The following is a 26,296-nucleotide window of genomic DNA, read 5'->3' as shown; positions in this document are numbered from 1 at the left end:
GGGTGAAAGGCTAACAAGGCCTGCATTTTATTGTGTTTGTATTTAAACCAGAGGAAAGGAGATGGATGCATTAATTTAGCAATGTCGGTGTTAATGTCCACCCAAGCCACAGCAGTAACAGTAAAGTATAAGCAGTGCTCTTGTTGTTCCATTAATTTAAGTATCCGATCATGGCCACCGGTCGTCAGTACATTAAGGGAAACGCCAGTCCACTGAATGCCACCAGTGAAACTTGGTCAAATGCATGTTGCACAGTGGGTTTCTGGTGTCACTTGGAATAAGTGGCCTGTGTTTTTCATGGTGAGAGCGTCAGACACATGACAAACCTGTGCAGCATCTTATACACCGCTCACTGCTTCACAGAGGTCACCGTTCCCTTAAGTCTCCCCAGATAATTAATTAACCTGTCACTCGCACGTCAAAGGCAACAGCCCGGGAAAAGCAGAATTTCTTATTTGGTGTGTGTGACAATACAATCCATAACTGTTCAGAACCAGGTCTCTTCTCTGAACACTGAAAAAGACTCCATCAGCTCTATATAATATCAGCATGTTCACCAGCTCGCTTTGGCTCGCTCATACTTACATTTGCTGATTAGCACTAAAGACAGGCCACAGCTGAGGCTGATGGGAAAGTCAGAAGCTATGCATGTAATTGGTGATAAATCAAAGTAGCTGAGATGTTTAGTTTTTGATCTGTTGGTGCAAATTAAAGGTTGTCTCGACTAAACTAGAAGTTCACTCATCCAATAATTAACATTTCATTCGAAAGTGAACATGGTGGTGGTTAAAGTCATGGGATTCACTGATATTTCAGTCTGGACCCGAGTGGTGGACTAACAGTCCAAGACCTGTGTTGTTTAGTTTAAAACAACATTTCCAGGACTTGCAGTTTTATTTGTTAAGCACTTTAAAGTTGACCAAAGTGCCGTACAAGATAAGAACCTAAAATAAAAACAGGAGTAAAAGACAACACCTGAACATATACAATAAATCACACATCAGATCAAAGCAGATCAAATCAAGATAAATAAAATCAGAACCTACTGACAGGGTCACCTGTTCTCACCTGGATCAGGTGCTCAGGTTATGAGAAAGTGGTGATGTCATGTTTTATCTTTCCAACCTGAAAGAGCTGAGGCACAGTCTGTCCCATTTCTCCCTTCTCCTGCCTCACTTCCTCCCTCTGAAACGCCGAACACTTACATCATATCTCTGCTCATTATATGCACATTAGGTCTAGTGTTTTCTGCCTGTCTATATTTAGTAAAAAGACACTGCACAACACTCAGCACAATATAAATATAGCAGAGACAAAAGTTTCTGTCACTTCTATTTACCTTTGGTTTTATTTTTCACATCCTGCTGTGTAGCTGTATGGGAATGATTAGCTTGAATGCTCGTGTTCTAATCATTTCCTCAGGGCCTTTACACACCCTCTGACTCTCTGTCATGAATACAAAGTACCATTCCTCTCTGTGATGCCTCGGGATATTTGCTGGATATAAATCCATTGTTTCAAATAGAGTCCAATGTTTCTGCTTTCCAGAGATTGTCTGGGTCCCTGTTGAGCATTTTTATGTTGCCTACAGTTATCGCAGTTCAAATTATGCTCAGGTTTCAGTGTTTTTTACTCTGCGATGGGCAATTTTGAGGCTGAACATAGAGGTCGTGTATTTAACGCCGTGTGCTTTATTAATATATGAATAGCTTAGAGCTGCGTTAAAGTAGGAACACAGTTCCAGTATGAAACTACTACAGGTGCTAACTGTGACCAGGGCGTCTGGTGATGGTGCTCAGCTGCACGGGTGAGTGCTGGACTTGTGGCCTGTGGTTGTGGAGTTGAATCCAGCTTGAGGACGTACTGGAGAACAGCAGGGTGGTTGCAGACTACAAGAGCCTCAGCCCACGCTACAATTTAAGCTCTCTCATCCATTACATTTAGTGCCTCTTTTCCTATAACCCCCTGTTTTCTCCCAGTGCTCACTTCCCACTACTGGTACCACAGTCTCAATAGCTGCTGTCATTACTCCTCTTCTTCTCTGCCATGTTTCTTGTTGCATCCCAGGGCAACAAATAATTCCCAGAAATATTTTTACACACCCAGCTCCATTAAGAGACAAATGTTATTCACTTGCTCACAAATTCACTGTCATGATCTGTTTGTTTATGCTGTTGTCTGAGGAGATTTCTACAAGCAGCAGTGAGGTCTAACAGTGAGTTATTTAGAAATGAGTGTTGAAGTGTTGAATTGGCTTTGGCTGCATTGGCTGCTTCATCTAAAAATAAAACTATGGCTGTGCTGAACTGCTCATCATACAGTAGAGTTATCACCTGTGACCTGTCTAAAGTTTAGCCTCTATCATTTGTTATCCCTGTGACATACAGTATGTATGTGCACATGCAGGGTCTTTTTTTTGTTTGTTTTTTTTTAATATGCTCATGTGAATCCAGTGTTGAACCCTAAATAAATGTATGCCCTAAGCTCAAGTAAGCCCAGCTTAGTCCTAGTTATGATCTAGTTTATCACATCAATGTCTGTCTCTTTATTTCTTTGTCTCATCCTGGTTCTGGGCTAAACAAGAACTTGGCAAATAGAAAAGAAGTCTGTGCAAAAACAACTATTTTTAGTGAGAGCTTCCCCCACACTCCTGAACTGGCCCAAATCCAGAAACACACCCAAGAGGGATTTGAAATCCAGGCTCCTGAAGGCTAACAAAAAGATGGGCACAGTGTTTAACCCTGAGTTAAAAAATTCCCTATTTTCTGTGAAACAAGGCTTTGTAAATAATGATTGTTTTACCTTCCATCATTATTTTTGCACTTCAGAGAGGATGCTGTAGTTTGAGAATCATTGATTTGCACGCCAGGATCATGACCCACATGCAAAGAACTGAAAATTGAGAGGCATTGTGGTTGCCTCTTTTTAGAAATCGTCACCCGAGAGAAGTCCCCACCAGAAGATGCAGCTAAATATAGTTCTGCAACATCAAAGCTCCTCTTTGAAATGTGTGTGTGTGCTGCTCAGTCAGTGGCTCTGCCTGTGAGGGAGGCTAATCTGACGGGTACACAAGCCCCCATGCAGACAGACACAATCAAGAAACTCTCCACTGGAGGTGCAACACAAACACACACTCACTCTCACATATCCACTTACACACACATACATTTTACACAACAGTGTTTCCTGCTGCTAATACTGCTCCCTGCTGCTCATTTGCTCCCATAAGTTCTTACAAATTATTCTGTCAGCAGGTTCCGGGTTTGATGTTTGGATTCTGGAAACGTGCACGGAGCGTGCCTCTTTATTCCATGTGACAGTCATGTTTGATGACTTGATTGCTTGTGGAGGAAAATGACAGAATCCTCTAAAAAAAAAAAAAAAAAGTTCAACTGCTGCAGTCACTGTTAGACAGGCTGATCATAAAGCCTTTTGTGGGTTTAGTTTCTTTATTTAAGGGACCAATTAATCAGCATATTAAGAAGACAGCTTTGGATGGGCTCGGTAAGCGGCTTAATGTCCTCTTTTGGATTCATTTTCTATTCATTACATTGTTTCATGCTGTCAGGAGGAGAAGTTGAAACCATATCTATGGACTAGAGTTGTGATTAAGGGTGTTTGGCTGTTCACTAGAAACATTCAAATGAAGACTTTATATTTATGTTTTGCTTAAAAAAAAAAAAAAGAAATGTAAATGTTTGTCAGTGTCCTGTTTATGTTTGCCTGTCTGTAACCAGCAGCACCATGTTTCAGTCTCTAGTTTATAGCGTTCTGAGCCCTCTGGGGACCGTGAGATGAAGAGAGGTAGCCGCTCCCATCTGTTTTGTTCTTATTTTTGAAGTGAACCAAGGAAAACCAACAATTTTGCTCCCTGGGGTCTTAAGTGTCCCCACTTTTCCCAGTGTGCAGTCTTATAACCAGCTCATTTCACTGATTGTTCACTCTGTCAACTAAACAAGCAGAACTAGTGTTTATTGAAATCTGCATAGTGCTGGTCGGTCGACTTTTTAATGCCAAAGCACAGTGCACCACCTACCGAGGGTGATCACTGGTGTTCACCTGCTCACTTTAAAACACACAGATGGACACTATATGCCAGGGTGGACACTATATGCCAGGGTGAGAGTGTAACAAGTGTGTTTTATGGGCTCCTCGCTCAGAAGTGAAACCTCATTCAGCACCTCGGGGGCAGAGTGCCTGCACGTTATCACAGCTGGGATCAGGATTAACTCGTCTAATTAGCACACGGCGAGGAGGAAGTGTACAGCAAAGTCAATTGTACCTCAGTTTAACATCATAAAGACACACACTGTTTTCTGAACTGGATCAGAGATGGTCATCCTGTCAGCGAACTAGACTTGTATTACTGCGTAAAGTAGTTTCCTCACTCCGGTGTTGCAGGCAGGACTGTAGCTCCTGTCAGGAACTCCATGCAAATTGACTTGATTTCGCCTCTTGGTGTCCAAATTGCATCACTTAGCTCCTGCTCACTGCTCAAATATTCCGTCTCAGCTGTGCACGGATGAAAAGCACAAAAAGGAATAAAGATGGCGCTTGAAACCTGGTCAGGGTTAGCGTGTTTCAGCTCTGAACTTTTCTCCTCTCATTCAGCAATGATGTTGGCGTTCATGGCTCCAGCGGCTCTGACTCTTCTCCTTTATCTCCTGCAGGCACAACCAGGCAGCCCAAGGAAGGAGAGGTCCCAGGGGTGGATTATAATTTCGTGACCGTTGACCGGTTTATGGAACTGGAGAAAAGTGGAGCCTTGCTAGAGAGCGGAACATATGAAGGTAAGGATTTAGTTAAGTCACGCTTAACAGCCCGTACGATTGCGGTCGTTCATCTTTGTGATTTTTTTTTTAATGGAATTTATACTTGGACATAGCAGGTGCAAGTGAGATTGGTTTGAATGAGATGATGCTCATCAGTCCTCATGTACACTCTATACACACACACACACACACACACACAAGCATGCTTCCATCCATCCATCTGTTGGCCTTGTGGAAACAAGAGTGTCATCAGTCACGGAAGAGACTGGAGGCAATCGTCTGTAATTTCTGAATGAAGAGAAACCATTGCACACACATGCACACACACACACACACACACACACACGTATCCATCCCATAGATTCATGTTGGTCCTCCTGGCTCAGTCTGCAGTGTCTCTACAGTCACCTGATCAAAACAAAGGCATACTCTCTATACTCTCTCTCCTGTGGTGACACAGACACGGGGCTTGGAGTTTAACCACTCAAAAAGAAACACAGCTCGTGGTCTGTCTGGTGCCTCTCAGGTGAACCCCTGCCTTTATAGAGATAACACAACTAACTTTCTTCTCTCCCACTTCACTCCTGTCACTGTTGACCTGCCGCCACTGCAGGACCCAGAAAAAAAATTGCAGATGGCCAATTTAACGGTCGATTGCCAGAAGCAATGTTAGATCCTTTCACTGGTATGAGCTGCTCTCAACAGAGTTTTTCACTGCGTGGTCGCTCAGCAATCATTTGGAGTTTTCTAAATATTTAAATCATTTAACGGCCAATTAGATGTGGAAGAAAGGGAGTCATTTTAAAAAGAACGACGTGTTGAGGCTCAGCTGAGGGGCTGCAGCTAGAAGCTTTCAGGTCCGGTTCCTGCTACACGCGTTCTTTCTTACTGTAAATTCATTTGACACTAAATTCCATTGTGTTGTGTGTGTGAGGTTTTATTAATTACATTGTCACATGCTCTAGATCAGCCCCCTCATGCTGGTAGTTTAAGACCCCTGCTCAATAGATTTGGTTGTTGTTGGTAAAGAAATCCAGTTAGAGGCATTAATCAGAGCTCAGAACATTTCATTGATGTAATTAGGAGTCAAACGCTGAGCAGAGCTGCTGAATTTATCTGCCCCTGGCCTGAAATCCAAAAGAAAGTCATCGGGTTTCATCTAATTAGCATCTTTGGCTGCACTTCCCTGTTAGCTGTGCACACAACAGAATTCAAAGTTTGGTGATTGGCTGGTTTGTCCTAGTGAACAACGGGCAGATTTGTTAGCTTCTGATCCGGTTTTATGTTGTCAGTGTTTTATCAGTTCTTTTTTAACACAGTTGCTCAACTTTTGCATCTGTGGTTAAAGTGTCTGATTATTGGGATTTCCAGTAATGAGTTGTGGGAATTTCTCTTTTGCAAAATAGTTTTATCAACATGAAGTTGAGACATAAATTTCACCACTTACTCAAACTGCCAAGTGCAGGTTTCTGGTTCAGGTTATTCACATCTACGCACTGAACATTGTTTGTTAAGGCTCCGGGATTTGTGTCTGTCACGATAAAACCTCCAAAATGTCACTTTAGTTAAAATAAATGTAGAATAACAACTATTGTTCAGATTTCTAACCTAATCTTCTGCTGTTATTTCATTTGGGTTTGAAAATGCTTTGGAAGTCGAGGAGTTGTACAGTATGCTGTACATACATCTAGCCCCAAAGGAAAACAGAAGATATGACGGGTCAGTTCACCAGCCCACACAATCACAAATTCCCACTTAACTGTACTCAGATAACATCAGCTTTATTTGCATCTGTTCTGATATCTCCACTGCTTAGATTTCTGCTGCCACTGCGGTACAGAGGAGGTGAACAGAATATTGTTTATTGGACTCAAAGCACTAAAGAATGAAAAGGGCAACCATAGACCACCTCTTTCCATAAACAGTGTTTACATTATACACAGATTTCAGCACTTTTCTATGTTTTCTAACTTTGAATGAAATAAGCTCCAAAAAAGAAAATTTTGGCAGTGACTGTTAAAGTAAAAAACTCTAAATCCTTATGGAGTTATGAGGTTTTCACAATGACTGATGGAGGCTGTCGGAGGCACTGGGCTGCTGCCAGCAGACAAACTATAGGACAGTAAAATGTAAAGTCAACATAGAAGACTGGAAAAGGGCTGGTGAGCCAGAGCCAAGTAAAAAAAAACAGAGGTTTTCCAGAGGTTGTAGCTCTGACCAGAGACTGAAACCTAGAGATAGGATGGTTATTAATATTTCTATACAGTGAGTCAGTTATACAGTGCACGGTCTGATAAGTGATTGATGAGATGTGGAGCAGAAGACGGAAGGACAAACACCCTCCAAAATATATTAAATAAATTCAAGATGGAGAATGTTAGAATGTCTTTGTTTTTAAATAGGTCTTGTTTTGCAGATCTTATAATCGTAATATATATCCAGCTTGTTTATTCATGGATCTGTTGGTTTCAATATGGAACAGCATGTCAAGTGCACAGACCACCTCACCCTCCCTGTGGAAGGTGCAGTGGTGTCACAAAACTCCTTCAATGCCCTGCTTTCCTTTTTTTCTTACACTAGTTACCTCATGCACATTGTATTTCATCTTATTGCTACGTTTTCCTTTATTAAAAAACAGCCCTACATTTTGATAATCCAATACAATCTAATACTTGGTGAGATATTTGAGCCTGAACCAGCGTAGTGAACTGACCCTCCCACTAAAATGTGAGATATGTATTTTTCTCTTCTTCTTCTCTGTTCCAGATAACTTCTACGGCACACCGAAGCCTCCCGCCGAGCCGAGCGCTCTGCTGCTGAATGTAACGGACCAGCTGCTGCCGGGTGCCAGACCGAGCTCTGAAGGCAAGAGGAAGCGTAACAAGTCAGTCAGCAACATGGAGAAAGCCAGCATCGACCCCCCCGAGGAGGAGGAAGAGGAGAGGCCTGTCGTCAACGGCAACAGTGTCGCCGTCACTCCAGGTTAGCCCCGGCAACAACCTACACAGACGCAGAGGTCACCTGAGCCAAAAGCCTTGCCATAACAGCTCGGTTAGAGGTCACGCTCCTGGTCGGGCTGATGCAAGTCTCATCTCTGGTGGTTACCTAGCAACAGAGATAGTAACAGATTGCTTATGCTTTTTTTTTTTCCTATAGCAGATTATCACTTTTAATTGGTAACACAAATATTTTTTATGCAATTTAATGCCATGATATGGAATCTGTAAAGTACAATTTGCTCTGACAGTCACTGATTGGCTCTGCAGTCCAGGTTGTATGTGATTAAAGCAATAGAGCCATGGACCTTTAAAATATGATTTCATTCACTGGGTATAATTATCAAGCACTGTCTCAGCCCAGATAGCCAGAGGGCATACAGGCATATTACTCTGCAACTCAACAGGAGCCTGCATGCTCTTTAAAAATAAACATGGTTTTTATTTACAAGTCATTTAAATCAACCCTGTCCAAACTATTACCCGCCTCTGTAAACTCTGAAAATAGACCGAAGTGGCGTTTAACATGGCACACACAAGGCCAAACTTATTGATAGTATTTATAAAATCTGCACAAAGACTTTGTGTGTTTGCCTTCAAGAGCAACAGTCAGAATAAGGTACTGACTGAACCGCAGCTGAATCTACCTTTTCATCGTGTGCATTGTATAAAAGCCCAGATACGCGCACACATTTAAACACGTATGGGTGTTTACACACACCAAATCCTTTTGAATGCATCCCATGATCACATGAAAGGATGATCATAAAAGAGGCATTATGAGTTTTGAGGTCCTGTGACTTTCTAAGCTGGTGTTTTGGCCTCAGGACAGCCAAGACTCTACCAGCACGGCATCAGTCAGCACAGGACAAAAATTCAAAGAGCTCGGTTTGGTGACTGATCCCAGTTTGTGCCTGCACCTACTTCTTTCTTTCATCATTACTGTTTTTTTGACATATGTACAAGTTTTAAGGAAGAAAAGAAGTTTGGCAAAGGATGAGATTCTGGTTTTCCTATCACAAGGAGCTCAAACAAGGTAGGAATTTAAATGAGTAAAAATAATACATTTATTATAAGACATTTAGCATCTTATAAACAATAATATTTTATTTTAAATGGCACCATTGGCAGCATGAAGGACAGACAAATTGACCAATGTAAAAAAAAGAAAAAGAAAACCACAAAATCTCAGCTTTAGAGTATGTATATAAAAATATTATATAATACATATTATAAATATGTATTAAATATAAAAATTAAAAATATGCATCAAAAATACTGTGAAATGGAACAGATAAAAATAATAATACTTGTAAAATTCAATCTTTTTAAAATGTCAATACTTGTTCATGTTACTTACACCTGACTCTGAGACTAAACTGTAGGAAATATCAGGTACAAGAGAAATCTTAATGGACATATTTAACAATCCCAAACATGGAGCACATGCCAATTTGTTTTTACATTTTGGTTTCCAAGAAGAAAAAAGTCTCATAAAGTGATAAACTATGTTACAGGATAATAGTATAATAGTGATTTAATGGTATAATACAATAGTATAATAGTAGGACAGTGTTTATTACTTAAAACACTAATGGTCCTAATTGCAGTGACACACTCACTTTTAGTCCTGAACCTCAGTTCAAGCCTTTATCTTTAAGGGTTTTAGGTGTGCGGTTTCATGAAGGGTTAAAAGTTCTACAAAGAGTCTTGGATGGACTGGAGGAGGCTCAGGAGGGTTTAGTCTCTGCAGATGGGCAGAGTGTGGGCCGACGGGGATCGATAGAGCACAGCAGGCTATGTGATCTAAGCAGTTAGCTCCCCCACTCTTTCCCTCCCAATGATTATTGCTGGCTCCCCTGCTCTCACTTCCCTCCATGAGCCATCTCCTTCTGGAAGCACACACTTTCTCTTTCTTTCATACACACCATTTTCCTCTTTCACACACATTCACACTCTGTCAAACTAGAGCATCACACTTCTCCCTCACTCTAGTTTCTTTTTTCCTTTCTTCGTCTTTCTGGTTTGTTATCCTCATCATCCTTTCTCTCCTTCACTTCGCTGCCACCTTTCCAGACTCACCTCTCCCCTCAACCTTCTTCTAATCACCCTTTCCTTTATTTCTCTCTCCAAGCTAACACTAACTCTCAATCAGTGCCTTCTCCTGGGCTCCTACTTCTCCTTTCCCCAATTTCGCCTCCCCCGCATTTCACTCTCCTCATCCCTGCTCCTCCTTCAGTGATAATCTTTTGTCTGACTCGTCCTGCCCTGTTGTCACCTCAGAGTCAAGCGAACATGAGGATAAGAGCACAGACGCTTCGGGTGACATCGCCCCGCAGATCAACCCAGCGGAGGCCACCGCAGAGGTGCCCAGAGATGACGGACACTCCCCAAAGAACGCAGCACCCAAACCAGAGGAGAACGACGAGCTGGGGCCCCTGCCCGACAACTGGGAGATGGCGTACACTGAGAAAGGAGAAGTCTACTTCATAGAGTAAGTGTCGACGTTACATCTACCCCTTGACATACTAACATATCAAATGCAGGCATTTCAGTCTCTTACATGTTTGTTAAATGTTGAACATACAGATTCGCCAAAGGTTGGGAGTATGTTCAGAAGCTTTTCAGGTGAAATAGAGACATAATCCAGAAAACTGCTTGTACAGTCAGATTTGTTTTTAATCAAATAAGCTACACTGCAGCAAAGCTACTGATTAAATGAATCTAGTCCTCTCATTCATATGCCTTTCCTCCTGTAGAGGCAGCACTGAGTGCTCTGCTCTTAGCAGTACTCCAGTGAGGTGGAGAGGAACAAACCCAGCACCATCCATCATCTCACTATATTGAGCGTTGTAGTAAAAGTGCTGGTAGATGAGCCAGCTTGCAGCAGTACTAGCTCACTATCCCCATCAGTCATATGACCCATACCTTACATGTCACTTCACACCTACTTGATGTTTTGTTTTGTTTTGTTTTTTGGCAGGTGGCTGAATTTGTCTTGTCAGCATTTTCCTGTAATTTCTTTATTGATGCCAGAATGAGTAGATCAGGGCTGGGTAACTATATTAACTAACTAAATTCACTTCTGTTTACCTTATGAACACACACTTATTTATACACATACACAAATATTGATGCTTGGTGGTTTAACAGGATCTCCAGAAATCCCCTGCCTACATAGAACGGATATTCAAGATTTAAACTTTAGATTTAAGATTTTAGCTTTTTACAGCTACAGTAAATCTTTGGAGGTGAGTCTTCCTCCCATCAGAACAGTGGAGTTGCTGTGTGTTTTGGCTGTGGTGTCGAGGGGATTGTACATGCCCGTATGTAGACACGGGTTCAACATCTTCAGCTAAGGTAGCCATAAGAGGAACTTATTAAGTTTTTATTGCATCATTTAATCATTTTAGTAATTAGACTAAACTTCTCCACAGCATCAAGTGAATCCCAGGGCACTTGAACACATCATAAACAAGAAGAAGCTGCACAGCCGCACCAGAATAAGAAATTCTTCTGTGCCAGTCATCCAGGCTTCATGTCTGTTTGCCACAGAGGCAGACTTTTAATTCTTTCCACGGCAGACAAATCACCATATGCATCCTCCCTCAAACACAGAGTCCTCATGCTCCCACATCCACCAAGCACATTACACAACTAATGCAGTTAGTCCACTGAATTTGTAGCTTAAAGTGTGTCTTTTTTAAGGTGTAACTGATCCAATGCCAGAGTGATCGTGGTTGCCAAGAGGATGCTCGCCTTTGATTGACTTCCACATGAGATCAGTTCGTTTACCTACAGCCCTTGAAGTGAGGCGGCTGAGGAATAGAAGAGAAGAGAGGGAGGAAAAGAAAGTGATAGTGATTAAAAATAGCAACTACTGGAAAAAGAGAAGGTGAGAGGTGTAGTAGATGTTTATGCTATGTATAGCAAAAGAATACAACAGAGGACAGGAAAGAAAACCAGTGAGCGAAGAGAGGAAGGGGAAGTGGAAAACAGAATAAGATTGTTTGATGAAAAGAATCAAAAGAAATGCAAAACAGACTTTACCTCACCTTGAAATGCATTTTATTTGGCTGGGTATTTGGTGTGGGACTTAAACACCCACTTCTATCTGCTTTTATCTGCCTCTCTCCTGGTCTCCTGTTCTTAGTTCTAGGGATGGAGATGGGGTTGAGCTGACACTTTGGTCCAGGCTGAAATATCTCAACTTTTGCGTGGATAGTCTTTAGATTTTTAACAACCATTCATACATGTCTTACTAATGCTTCTCCAAGCAGCCTCATTAGCTCAAAGCTCCACTGTGCTTAGGTACAGCCTCACCGAGCTGCAGGCATGGCTATGGGCTGTTGGTGTTGTTTACCTTTGTATTAGCCTTTTTTTTAAAATAATTTCACTAATCAGTATTTTAGATTACCACTGAATAAAGTGTCTTCTTGTGGTTTTCTGGCTTGAAAATGGAATCTTCAACCTGGTCTCTGTCTACATCAGGCAGCTGTTGTTGCTAAAAGGCTCTGACGGCACAGCACCAAATGGCAGACAGACAGTTAGCACCAAGCAGGTGGAGAAATTCCAACATCTAGTAACTAATGAGCTGGATATTTTTTTTCAGAGGTTCTTAGAGACAAACAGGTCTCAAGTAAATATTAAATATATGTTATTCAGATGGCAGAAGCACTGCTGCAGTGAGAGGATGAAATAAGGCACATTGCAGCTTTATTAGATATTGTGTTGCTGTTCTGGTCTTTGGAGCCTTAACATGTATATATTTTATTTACCAGCTCTATCTACGGATTGTTATAGTCTATTGCATCTGTGCATTGCAATATCCCCTGATCTCGTGTGTGTGTGTGTGTGTGTGCGTGCGTGCGTGCGTGCGTGCGTGTGTGAGAGAGAGAAAGAGATGCATAGTTGCAAACATTTCCTTTGGGAAAACATCTTTCAGTTCAAAGTACTAAGAACACGGATGCAAGAAGTTCCTCTTTTTTGCATCCTCTTCCTTTTTTCTTTGCAACTTGTTTCTTTACTGTAGGCACTTTATGCACCTCCCCTGCCCTCCCCCTCCCCACTGTTGTTCCGTCATTATGAAGGGAGGCCATTGTGGCTCCAGAGCTTCAGACAAGCTGTGGAGATGCATCAAGTTTCCCTGGCTCATCATCATATGTGATCTAGATCCAGCTCTCTGCCAGAGGCTCTGGATGAATCTGCACAGCCCACAGCTGTTCCCCTCCATAACTGCCTCAGTCGCCCATCTATCCTTTACTGCCCCCTCTCCTCCCCTCCTGCTTTGCCTGTTAATGAGAGACAGTAAGCAAATTAAAAGTATTGATTGCCATTTTGTTAAACTAATGCTTTTTTCCCCATCTCCTCATCACTTTTTTGAGGCACACAAGGGAGTCTCGTCTTTCCTCTCTGAAATGACTCTCCTGCTGCATTAAGTATCCACCAACCTTCTCTCTTTCTGCCAAGTCTCCTCTCGCTCGCCATCTATCACCCTCTCTCTCACTCTCTCTCTGTCGTCTCTTCACAGCCACAACACCAAGACAACATCGTGGCTGGACCCGAGGCTAGCCAAGAAGGCAAAACCGCCCGAGGAATGCAAAGAGGATGGTGAGTGCTGCATCTCTATCTTCTGTTTTTCCTCTTCTTTTGCTCTTTTCTGCTTCTCACGTTTATTCATTTTGTACACACAAGTTGCTCCCAGTGTTTATTTTACAAGATTTTCACTTTGTCTGTTGATCTGATAAGATGCATGGTGATCATTGTTTCACTGAAGGTGCATTTGCTGGTTTTTGTGCAGGATTTTTGTTTTTAACGATTCGTGGTTGATTTGTTGTATCAACCTTGGACGCTGTGGATAATAGGCCCCGTGATATGTATGTTTAAATCCAGGGTCAGGAGACACTGGAGGTTACAAAGGCTTCTTTATTCCCAAGTGAGAGATGTGGCGTATCCTTCACCCACCCCTCGCACACGACAAACACACACAAACAGAAAGGAGAGGGATGAATGTCAATGCAGCACGTGTTTAAAGAAGAGCGTACATATATACCAGTGTGTCCTTCATTTCTTTCGGCCTCACCCTGCCTTCCAACATCTCCATGTGCGACTGTGAAGATATTTATCAACTAAGTTACAGAGTCATGGGGAAGTGGAGCTGGAGTTGGAGATGGACAGAGACAACAGATGAGAGACGTAACTTTTCTGAGTGTGTCTGAGCATGTGTTTTTTGGCTTAATGGGGGTAGAGTTGGTGTGTATATTTCTGGTAAATGCATACCCACAAGGATCAAGTGTCTCTAAATATACATCCTACATTCCGATACACTTGCAGAGAGACAGACAAGCACATGCACTCCTGCATGTTGTTCTAACTTATGTGGGAACTGAGGACGGTGTTGGGAGTCGGGCTACAGCGAATGTTGTTTTTACCATCACCTGCTCTGTCAGCCGCTTTTCCAGCAAGTCCTAGAGCCATTTTCTCTAAATCAACTAGATACATGATTGGTCAATGGTGTGTATTAGAAAGTTCAACAGTATAAATCAGGAAGTAGCTCAGTGTCAGAAATAAGCTGCTTTAGGTAGATTACTGGTATCAGAATATATCAAATTCAGAAGTCTGAATTCTTTAGACATTCAAAGGAGAAAGATCTGCCAGATGATGAAAGGGCCCGTCAACAAAGACAGAGATGTTTGTGAGGAATTAGTCAAAATGTGATTGCACTTTGATCTGCAGCACTTCCAATCCTTTTTATTCACCAAGGATGCTCCACAAGAGGAGCCGTGCCTAAAATTCAAGACGAGTCTTATTCATTTTGTTGGGGAAACTGTGTTGTTCATTCCATACATCCACAGCTTTGTAGCAGCAGCCAGCCCCGAGAGCTGAGCGCAGTTAGCAAGAGAAAAGGTGCCTCTGTAAATTTGGTATTGATTGGTGGGAAAGGTGTGTGTGTGTGTGTGTGTGTGTGTGTGTGTGTGTGTGTGTGTGTGTGTGTGTGTGTGTGTGTGTGTGTGTGTGTGTGTTTGGACCTGGGCCATGGTCTGATAAGTGCTAACAGGATCGTGGGGTGGAGTCTGTGAGCTGTGACAAGACAACACGCTGAGAGGAGGAGGAAGAGGAGGACAGTATTAAACAGGACACACATAGTAAACACCAGATGTAGAAGTATTTAGGTCTTTGAAATAAAGGTTCTTAGAGCGATCTATTTGCAGAAATGAAATATAGTTTTCATAAATATGTTGTCATTAACAGGGGCTTAGAGGTTGCATTCTACAATCCCACCACTAGATGCTGCTAAATCCTTCACATTTTACACATTGCACCTTTAAGAGAATAAGAAAACACTAAAAAACTAAAAAATTTACTTCAAGCATCAAGTAGAAGTGTTTCACTAATATATTGCATATGATTTCCTTCTGAAATGTAGTGGAGTAACATAACCTACAAATACTCAAGCAAAGTGCCTCAGTGAGCAATGCTTAAGTAAATGTTTTCACCACCGGCTTGTTCCCTCTAATGTTTAAAGCCAGTTGCAACCCATTCAACCACATTCTGTCAAAAAAGCCGAGAAATGTCTGTTCGCTGTATCGCGCTCATTCCTGCATGTTCAAAGCAGCATCGGCTCCAGTGAAGACTGAGCAGCTGACATCATAGGCGCCTTGAAGTTACATAAGTCTCCCGATATTTCTCTCTTTCGCACCTCCTCTCTCTACCTCCATATCCGTCTCTGTCCTCCTCCCTCCCTCCTGTCCTCCTGTCTCCTGTCTTTGTTTTGGTAGACGTTAAAGAACGAGTACAGGCTCTTTACAGAAGCGCGCTGTTTGCTTTAATCCCCCCACCCCTACTCTCACCCTCTTAAAGTTGCTTGTTTTTTTTTTTCTTCCCGCCCTGCCAAATATTTGTTGGCTGGGAAAAAAGAAAACCAAGCAGGGCCTGCTGTTGTCTAACTTGATTGTTTACTTATTCAGCCTGTTTTTCACCTCGGGTATGCCAACACAGGTAACGAGAATCCCCCTGACATGTGAATTAAAAGCAGACAAAACTGTAAGATGTTGTTCATCACTATTTCAGCGTGTTTCATCAGATGACGGCGTCTCCGATCCGGAGAAGCTGAGCACGTATCATATTGGATGTACAGTAAATGAGTGTAGACAGACAGAGGGACTGCATCTTTGCTGATGCTCAGGTTTGACAGATTTTATTCTATTAGAGCACCTCTCCTTCTCCTTCTTCCTTCATATATCCCAGCAGACAGCATTTGTGTGTGAAAGAAGCAACAAACCTCGACATGTAATTTCATTCTGGTCATGTGTGAAGCTTCACAGGCAAAGAGACAAAGTTATTATTGTCTCTCACTGGCTGGTACTGGGTTCCCACTCCTTTCTTGTCCTCCCTCTGGAGGAAAGAGCAGGGCTGGTGTTTTATGCATTTTTCTTTTCTTTTGACACATCTGCAGTTAAAGCTGCCCTGTGTGTGTACACGCGTATGTGTGTGTGCGTGTGTGTGTGTGTGTGTGTCTTTGTTCCTCAAATACTTCATCACTTATGTCCAGATGGATGCTACAAAGAGAAGCTTCCCTGGCCTGGGAAAAGTCACCTCTCCCGTTGTCCTCTGATCCAGCTCAGTGGGAACTTAGAGACAGACCTTGTAGGATGGACAAAGTTGTGTAGGGGACACTGAATGTGAGCACACACTCTTGCCCCTGTGTGTGTGTGTGTGTGTGTGTGCGCGCAGGCCTACAGGTGAGTTATTATAGATGCAGAGACACAGCGCCCTCCTTCACCTTGAGACTCTTGCAGCAGTCGGGAGTGGGCTGGCAGGGAGGGGCAGGTGTAGCTGTCTGCGACATGATTGATGGGTGTATTTTGAGAACATCCCCAGCAGAGCATGCCTGAGGCCTGGAGATTGGAAGGAGGATTCAAAAGACTCTGTGTGTGCGACGTGGCTGCTGAATTAGCTGTCAGTGTGTGCATATATCAGCCTGTTCTTAACTGCAGCAGAGTCAGCTGACATACTAAGTAGAGCTGGGTAATAAATCAGCTTAGTACCAATATTGTGATGTTTATGTTTATCTTTTCTCTGGTCTTTAAGGCGATGTCACAGGTGCAGGAAGAGGTCTGCTGAGTTTCTTCTGTCAATAACACAGTGAAGAAAATGGGTGTGGAACCACAGCCAGAGAAAACTTAATGTGCCACAGTTACACTAACGTCCAAACACTTACCAGCACATACATGACTCATGCTATTGCACGGGGTGGTGTGTGCCACAGGCTTTGTGGTTTGTTTTGATTCACACAGGCCCCCTCCTGCTCGTGCACATACTCACTTTCAAGCTTCGGCTAAAAATACTCCCGAAAAAATCTAATATTTAGTCCAATTAGAGACTGGAATGTCCAGCTGTTCTTGGAAATGATTTAGCTTTTGTGAAAAAATATGGGATGTTTTTTTCTATTTGTGAGCTGCTTTTTAAGATTTCCTGTGTTCATCAGGAACCAGTGGGTTTAAGGCTGACAGCCACGGACATTTTAAGGAGGTTAGAAAATACTGAAAGCTCCATAAAAAGACACATATAGTTAGTTTTCTGACAATCACATAATCAATAATTAATCAGAAATCAGAAATCAACTGTATCTACATTGTGTTATTGAAGGTTTTATTTGTATTTGCCACCTCTGTTGCTAAATGCATCCCTGCCTGCCTCATTTTTCCCTTTAAGATGTTCAGATTTGATTATGCTCAGATGAGCTTTGCTTCATTGTGTAGCAACACACTGTGAACACTATGATGAATGGAAAGCAAAACTGAATAATTTCTTTTACACCACTGGTCCAATATATGACTCATGTATTAGTCTTTTTTTTTTTTTTTTTTCATTTTACTATTTGGATTCTTAATTTAATCAGAAATTAGTTGAATCAAATTAACCTTAATACATAATTTTATGTAATCAACAGAATCCAGAAGCTTATTATAACCCAAGCTACTTTACATAATTACCCTAGTTAACACCTAAAATAGGGTCTCACAAAGTAACACTTTCGCTGTTCTACCCCTGACCCCTCAGGGACGAGGAGAGAGTTTAGTGGAGTAAAACTGCAGATGGAAAGTAGAAGAGGAGGGGGTGTGTGTGTGTGTGTGTGTGTGTGTGTGTGTGTGTGTGTGTGTGTGTGTGTGTGTGTGTTTCTGTGTGCAGCTGTACAGCAGGAGCTTTGCACAGAGGGCCAGCCAAATAAACCAGAACTTCTGAGACAAAAGAAGAGAGAATAAGTGCCAGGTCACAGTTCAGCACGTCTCTCCCTGTCCCTGGACTGTCCCGATAAGCTACAAGCTTGTGAATTTTTTTTTTTTTCCCCCATTTTTTTTATTCTGCCGCTTAACTATTGTCTGCTCACTCTGAGACAGAGACCAGTGGGATTTTGCAGAAGACATGGATTTCTCCACACAGCTCAGGTGCACTGAATAGGAAAACAAGTTGTGGAAAAACAGTAGCTCATTGGAATGGAGCATAATACACCAGAGGAGAGGACTGTTGCCAACAAGCGATGCAGTTAACTGATTTGTTGTCAAAGCCATGGCTGTTGCATTGACTTTTCCTGTCACAGTGGAGATGTATTGGTTTGGTAATCATCCTCTAAAAGACTTGAATTAGGGCTCATTTCCCAGGTGGGAAAAATACACCCATGGTTAATGTCTTTGGGTCTGTGATATTTAAAAAAAAAAAAAAAAAAAAAAAAAAGGTTCAGTCTCACTTCATCCGTCCGTGTCACACCCTGCCCCAGCTTGTATGATCCATTAACAGATGTTAGCATGACTGAGCTTGTGCACTTAGCAGCATCCTTAGCGTGTGATGATGTTGATACAGTAATGCATGTCAAATCACAAGCAAACTGCAAGTTAAAGGCAAGTTTTTAAGGTCTCCTTACTTTTTTATTATTTCAATATTTCACAGTATTTGAGCTTAAGAATTGAATGCTTTCGGTTATTAAGTAGTCCAGTAATGGCTCTTATATATTGGGCTATTTTACCGTTAGCAAGACAAAAGTTGACTATTATTCCAGAAGAACAATTAAGTCTTTGCTCCCAGATGCAACAAACGCTCCATATTAAGTTACAACATCAGTTTTAGTCTTTGCCATCATCCACCACCACCTCCCTCTTCTCGGATTTTGTCTCTCTCTATAATAACGTCCCCTGACCTCGTTCTTTGTTCTTGTCATAATTACTACAGCTGCTAAGCCTTTGTTGCTTGAAAGTAAACAGATGTTGTTTTGGGGCATTTGCTGAAAAACTGATGCTGTTGTTCCTGGAAAAACCGTCTCCCTTGATGACACCGTGACTCCCGGTTTAGAGCTTTGCCGACTGGCGACAGCTTGCATCAAAATGCTGACAGCATCTGAAATTCCCATAATGTGACTGCTGCTGCCGTATGACCCACATCTACAAATTAATGAACTGGAATATCCCATGAAATGACAGAATACACCACCTGACGGTGTGAGCATTCATTCTGTTTAATTTATTAGGATCCCTTTAGTTCCATCAAAACAATCACATATTAATGCACCATAACAAAGTCACATTCAAACACTGTTAAACCAGATAAATTCAGACAAAGACAAAAAACCAAAACATTAATGAATAAATTAAATAAATAGGTGAAATACTTTACACAAAGTAGTGCCCTTTTTCACATTTCCTAGAGTTTTGGTTGAAATGGTCAGCTGAGGCTTCAGCAATTTTTACAGAGCCTCTCACTGGCCCTGGAACCCTAGATACTTTTAAAATGCATGTAATAATTTTCCTACAGGCACCAGAATTTATCACTTGGAACATGGTGAGAACTGAATTCTCAGGTGGTCTCAGAGTATTAATGTTCATTTTTGGTCCAGTGGTTCTGTCCCTGCTTCAGGAACACAATAATGCCTGAGTCTGATACCTTTGCGCTGCCTTCATTAACAGTACAAAAACCAAATGTGATGAATAAAAACCTCCAGAGACTAAACCTCATCTTCCAAACAATCTAATGGGATTTTAGTCCTTTTGTTTCGTTAATTCAGCAACTTGAAGTTTGTTTAGATTTCAGAAAGAGATTGAGTCAGAAGTAGTGTAATATCAAGATCACCAGGGGGATTTAACGTATAATTCTTATTGCTGTTATGAAATCAAACCCCATTTAGGATAATGGTTGACATTTTTTCTGCAATAGCTGCAAAGTGTATTTACTTTTCTGCAGGTAGTTCTCATCGCTGGTGGCAGACTTCATGCTGCCTAGTGAAAGACGAGACATTCACAGGAAACAATGCAGCATGTAATCCAAGCCATTTGGTTTTTATCGATATCACTGCTAATGCAAACTGAATGTTTCATAATTCTACTTCATCACATTAAAATAATTCAAGTGACAAAACACAGGATGATGTTTATTCAGCCACAGAAAATACATTTATCACTGAGATTAGCACTGACAGCAGTCATTCATCAAAGATGCATCAATGAAACAAGACTGAAAAACAGCCCATTATCTGCTTCTTTGCCAGTTTTAAATATTGCATAGAATAGCTGAACAGGAAGGACCAGCTGTTAGATGAAGATTTGCCCCTACACTTGTGTAGACCAAGGTCTCCAACTTTACTGTGCCTTCTATTGTGTGAAGCAACATGAAATCAGCATTTATTCATGACATAAAGTTGCCAGTGTGTAAGGACTTTAATTTTTGGTGACTGTTGATGGCTTGAGGTGCTGAAAATGATTCAGTTCAGGTTGCTCTACAAAAGATGGAAGAATAGAAATAATGGGAACATGAAACAGGACTTTGGTAAATCTCTGCGGTGTCTCAGGGCTGTGTGGTTTGCCACCCTGTTCCTCACACCAGATTAGAAAGAGCAGAATAAAAAATGCACAACCTTGGGACCATGAAACTTCACTTCAAAAGGGCTTTTTTTTTTATGTGGCTGCATATTAGAACATGATGCGAGAGGATACTTCAGGAAGGAGAAAATGGAGACAGAAAGAGAGAAGAAGGCGAAGTAAGGTGTAGCAGAGTGAGAGGGGATATTATTGAATGGTGCTGAGGAAGAGAAACAGTGGGGAAGATGCCAGGATGCCTCCTGCTGGTAGAAAGCGGCCCTCCGCCTGTGACTGCGGGATGAATGTTGTGGCATGACTAGATGTTGCAAACATTCTTCCACTCGCTTCAGGGCCCCATCATACTGCAAAAAGTCCTACCTCAAAATTTCCCATCAGTTAGAATGGATTTTGCTTTGTATAGAACAGCACGCGCACACACACACACACACACACACACACACACACACACACACACACACACACACACACACTGTCTATCTCACACACGCTCCCTGTCCCAGAGAGTTAGCGCTCCAGTGCAGGCTGCTGACACAGAGGTTATAGACAGCATTCAGTGGAGCCAGACAAAAGAGCAAGCAAAAAGACAATCCTCCTCCATTCAGCAGTTGTGTGTGTGTGTGTGTGTGTGCGCAGGACTGTGCAGCCAGTATTTAGAGTCAGAGTCAATGGTCAGTAATATATAAAAGACATTGATATCTATATAACATGAGCTAATATTTGTTAACATTAGTGATTAGTGAAGGTGAATTCATGAGCATTAACAGACATGTAGGTTTAATACTGTCAGGACATTTGCTGCTAGGCAGCCTGGTATAACCAGGAGTTTATGATGTGTAATGTTAGTTCATGTCAGCAAATCTTACATGTGTATTGCTGTCTAATTGATTTTTCTGAGCCAGCTGACAGACTAATAGACTCCACTCTATTTGCACTGCTTTTACCTCACAATTTAGCATTTAACAAAATCCTTCGTTGTCATTCGTGGCCACAAATGCTGCTGTTCATCAAAAACCCTCCCTGTTTGTATGTAGCCAAAGCCAGGGGGGAGATGAGGGAGGACTGGAGCAGCCTGCATCTATCCAAAGTCAAAAAAAACAAGCCTCTAAGAACCTAGTAAACTCATCAGTTAACACAGGTGGAGGTGCTTGCAATCAGCTTTTTTGTTTCTGATCTTGTTGTAGCAATAATGTCACAGATTTTACCATTTGATTAGGTGAATACACTGCTATAAGTGAAAGAAATGATGTCTAATCTAATGGAAATGGGACCCTAAACATTGTCTGAGCCTGGTTTGTCAAGTCCAACATGTCTGACTTCTTGCAGCTCCATCTGTGGACATTTCAAACAAAAAGCTTTCTGGTGGAAGACTGCTGAGATACATGGCAGCGTTTTGATCGACTGTATTTATGCGTGCGTGTGTGTGCGATATGCACAGTGATTGAGTGGTTCAATGTGTCTGTAACATAAGTAACATAATGTGTAAGTGCATTGGTGTGTGGTTCCCTGTAAAGGTGAGAACTTGAAACACTGTCTTTCATATTTAATGAGTGGAGATGGGGCTAAGGAATGTTTAGTGTTCACAGGAGGTATTCCCCTGGGCTGTCAACCTGTAACAGCATGCTGTGTGTGTGTGTGTGTGTGTGTGTGTGTGTGTGTGTGTGTGTGTGTGTGTGTGTGTGTGTGTGTGTGTGTGTGTGTGTGTGTGTGTGTGTGTGTGTGTGTGTGTGTGTGGGTGGGTGGGTGGGTGGGTGGGTGTGGGTGTGTGTGTGTGTGTGTGGGGGTGTGTGTGGGTGTGTGTGGGTGGCAAGTATTCATTTTAGTGAGCATGCAGACAAAAGATGGCATGTCCTGAAAGTTTAATCATTTGTTTGGGGGTATTGGGGCAGGGGTTCAGAGGACCATATGGCACATGCACAAGCACTGCACCAGCATTGTTTTAATATTTCAGCTCAATGTGGAGGGGGGGGGGTCATGGGAGTATGCAAAACACTCTCGAGTCTGTAAACTAGACCAAGACATAATGTTAAATATATGCAGTGACCATACAGAATATTTATCCTTGGTGTCTGGTTCTCCTGGCAGCAGCCATGCCCTCAACCAGCCTCAGGGTTCTCAGGCGGGCGAGGGGCTTTAGCACTCTCTCTGGTTGCTTCCTTTCCTGATTAGGAACCATTTTCTCCGCTGTTATCTCAGCTCTCATCCTGCTGAACTTTGCACTGTTACTAATCAAAGCTGGTTTGATTCTAAGCTGAGCTGCACAGGAACGCACAGCACCGTCCCTGAGCTCTGTGCACGGTTCGGCTCAGATACTGATGTGCCATATCTAGCTATTATGCTAAAACAGTAGAGGCTGCTGATGGGAATATGCTTTAAATGCTAATTGCTTATATGCTGAAAAGCAAACAGGGACCTCCCTCTGGACACGTTTTTAGCAGCTGTGTTGTGTCAGTAAGCTGTGACGGCAGAAAATAGGAGAGAGCAACTTTGAAAATCCTGTCCAGCGTGACTGATGAGTGTCAGGCCTTTGCAGGACATTTAGCTTTGATCACTGGGAATAAAAGCAGCATGTTCTGCAGTACAGTCCACATACAGTACAGAACTTCTGAGAGAGCAAAAATCTCTGTAGCAGTAATACAGAACTACTCAAAAGCATCTGAGCATGTAGTTTTAAGACACGTACTGCGAGACTAAGGATGTCCATCAGTCCATCGCTTTGGTCCAGACTGAAATGTCTCTACAGCTGTTTGATAGATTGTTAAAACACTTTGTACAGATGTTGATGGGGGCCGAAACTGAATTTTACTGACTTTTAGAGGTTAGAGTCAAGTTCCAACAACTATTAGATGAATTTCCATGAAGTTTGGTACAGACACTGATGCTCTCAGGATGAATTCTAATAACCTTGGTGATCACCTGACTTTTTACTTTGTGGCATCTTCAAATCAAAATGTTATTTTATCCAGTAATTTGATTTATGACCAAATACACCTGCCAAACTAAATGGCATTTCCATGAGCCCACGTTTGTGTTTAGTGCTAATTAACCAGCACATATGGTGTCAGAGTATGAGGAACGCATTATTTGATACATTGAGACAGAATTACTGTTGAAATAGTAGTTTGTTATAAAATAGTTTAGTAGAAGGTGTTGAGAGGTGTTGAAAGTATTTCATGTTTTTTTTTTTAAGATATTGTCAAGACGTCGTGACATCAGTAATTTCTGCTCAGTCTTTTGTATGTGTTTTGTGTAACTGTGGACACTTAATAATTTTGCCTTTTAAAAGTGATGAACCCAGAGTTGGAGCATTGACATTCATACTCTTACACTGCATTTGTCCTAATTCTTTTAACTGTGCTATTTGTCTGTAATTGCATTCAGTCTTTAGCTGATAACATTTGGAGCTAAACTGTTATACACCAGTACTGTGAAGGTTCAACACCCTGAGGGTTTGAGCTTGTTCTAGTCGAAGCTGTTAATCTATGCAAATTTCCCACATCAAAACACAGTATTTACAGCATGGAGAAACAGCACACATAAATATTTTTAACTGATTTAAATTCACCCACTAGATCTATCAATATTTGAGTTATTTTTTTCTTAGAGGGATATATCTGATGTACACATTTAAAGAGCCAGTAGCCTCTTTAAATCAATCAGTGAGGCAAGCTATGTTTGTTCTCATGACTTGTCATCATTAAATTTTTATAAAAGATAAGATTTCAGAATATTCACAAGCCTGAATTATACGACCTGCTCGGAGAAAGAACAACAAAACCTCTGGTCACACAATTCCTTGTAATTAAAGCAGTAACATGATGCTGTAAACAAAATCTGGCCAAAAAAAAAAAAAAAAAAAAAAAGATGTTTTTCATGCAAGACCAATATGCTGCTGCAAGTTCACTGAATAAACAAGCCCTTCATTACTGTTGTCTTGCTGCTGTTGTGTTTTTGCAGAGCTTCCATACGGCTGGGAGAAAATCGATGACCCTATTTACGGCAGCTACTATGTCGAGTAAGTTGAGCGCATCTTTAATATGTAATGGCTTGCTTTTGATTTTCAGTGTAGCCCGCCGGTGCTGTATTAATCATATTTATTAGGAGGCGACTGGCGCTGAAGCCAGGAAGCAGTTGCTCTTTTCAAATGGCTGCTGACGGCTTGGTTGTTTGTTTATTTGAATGTGTTTCTCTGTGTTATCAATCTGTCTGGAACACTTGTGGTACATGTAGTTCTATAGAGTCACTCATTTCTCTTCTTCAAAGTCTTTTCATCTATATCCACATTAAGTGTGTCTACATAGCGGCTGCTGGAATAGGCTGTCCTTTCTGTTAACGTGTGTGTCGCCTCATGCCCAGAGGTGTCATTTTGTTGGCTGGATGTTCTCCACTCTGGGGCACAGGGACAGGTCTCTATTTTTAGACAGGCAGGGGGGTCATTGGGCTCGACTTTGCTTAAGAAAACCTCCAAAATGACACTGGACTCCATGCTGTTTTATATACTACAGTAAATTACACTTCCCTCTAGAGATGCTTTTATTGTGCTGCCTTGTCACTAAGTAAATATCATGAAAGAAGTTGCCTGTCCTTAAAATTCTGTAACTGTAAAAAAAAAAAAATATAGACCCACTGTTTTGCAACTTGCACTGTGGTATTTGGGTGTTTATGAAGGTGAAGAGAGAAAGAAGGTGTGTGTAAGTGCACAGTACAGTCTTAGAGAGTGAGGGGAAGTATCTAATGATGACTAATTATTTCACACTGGCAAATTACAGTATTTGTAGTCATTGACTATCTTCCCCCGTGCACACTAATTTAAGAACAACGTGGGATGTTAAAGGAAATCACTGTTTGATGTGCAGGTTTCCTGCCAGTCATTGATTCACTTAATTCTGGTTATGGGCGGAAGAAAAGCTCCAAATCAGTTGTTTGTTCTTTTTTTAACATGGCAAAGCCATTCTGCAGCTCACTTACATAATCTGGAGACCTTCGCTGTAATTAATCATCATAGTAATAGTTACTGAAGTGCCAGGATTTCTTGATCTGATCTTTGCCGGGGGGCAAAGTTAAGTGCAGCAGCACAGTGTGAAGTCTTAAATCTCTTCTGTTTCTTTTTTTTTGTCATCATAGTCATATAAATAGGAGGACCCAGTTTGAGAACCCAGTCCTGGAGGCTAAGAGGAGACTCCAGCAGCAGCAGCAGATGCAAAGCCAGGGTCTGTCCTCACTGCCCCTTCCCACCATCTACAGAGGTAAGATCACCTCACTGAAGAGTGAACATCTTGAGGATGTATAGTCAAACTTATTTATGTTTTTAGAGTATTCCTTTACTGTTGCCAAGGCCACTTCACATGAATAATAACTTGAACCCTTTTAGTTTAATGCCAAAAATTGTCTTTTTTTGTGTATTATTTTTGTGCTTTATCCTGTTAAATGCTTCGATTACAGATGCACTGTACCTTTTGGCAGGATACCCAGTGCTATTTCAAAATGAGGAAACATTTGCTGTGAAAGGTTTATGTACAATCTGTAGTATGTGTCTATCTTTGTTAAATTTAACAGTGAATTCATTACAAATGATGAATGAATCCACTTTATTACCTTCTTTACACCAGAATATCTCTGGAATTTGTTTGTGGTATTCGATGGAATATTAAATCATGATACAAGA

At 41.6% G+C, this 26,296-nt stretch overlaps 1 protein-coding gene across 9 annotated transcripts in view; it reads left to right on the top strand.

Annotated features, from left to right (window-relative positions):
* magi2a (membrane associated guanylate kinase, WW and PDZ domain containing 2a) overlaps window positions 1-26,296 on the top strand; it is a 155,641-nt gene that overhangs the window by 92,789 nt on the left and 36,556 nt on the right. For all 9 annotated transcript variants that reach the window (XM_026326475.2, XM_026326474.2, XM_026326473.2 and 6 more), the window contains 6 exons: window positions 4,671-4,790; window positions 7,539-7,754; window positions 10,052-10,262; window positions 13,299-13,378; window positions 24,589-24,646; window positions 25,756-25,877. In XM_026326475.2, coding sequence (XP_026182260.1) covers window positions 4,671-4,790; window positions 7,539-7,754; window positions 10,052-10,262; window positions 13,299-13,378; window positions 24,589-24,646; window positions 25,756-25,877 — 807 coding nt within the window. The remainder of the gene's footprint in view (window positions 1-4,670; window positions 4,791-7,538; window positions 7,755-10,051; window positions 10,263-13,298; window positions 13,379-24,588; window positions 24,647-25,755; window positions 25,878-26,296) is intronic.

The sequence above is a fragment of the Mastacembelus armatus genome, chromosome 23, assembly GCF_900324485.2.
Source record: "Mastacembelus armatus chromosome 23, fMasArm1.2, whole genome shotgun sequence".
In the NCBI taxonomy this organism is placed as follows: Eukaryota; Metazoa; Chordata; class Actinopteri; order Synbranchiformes; family Mastacembelidae; genus Mastacembelus; species Mastacembelus armatus.
This window is presented reverse-complemented; position numbering and strand designations above follow the sequence as displayed.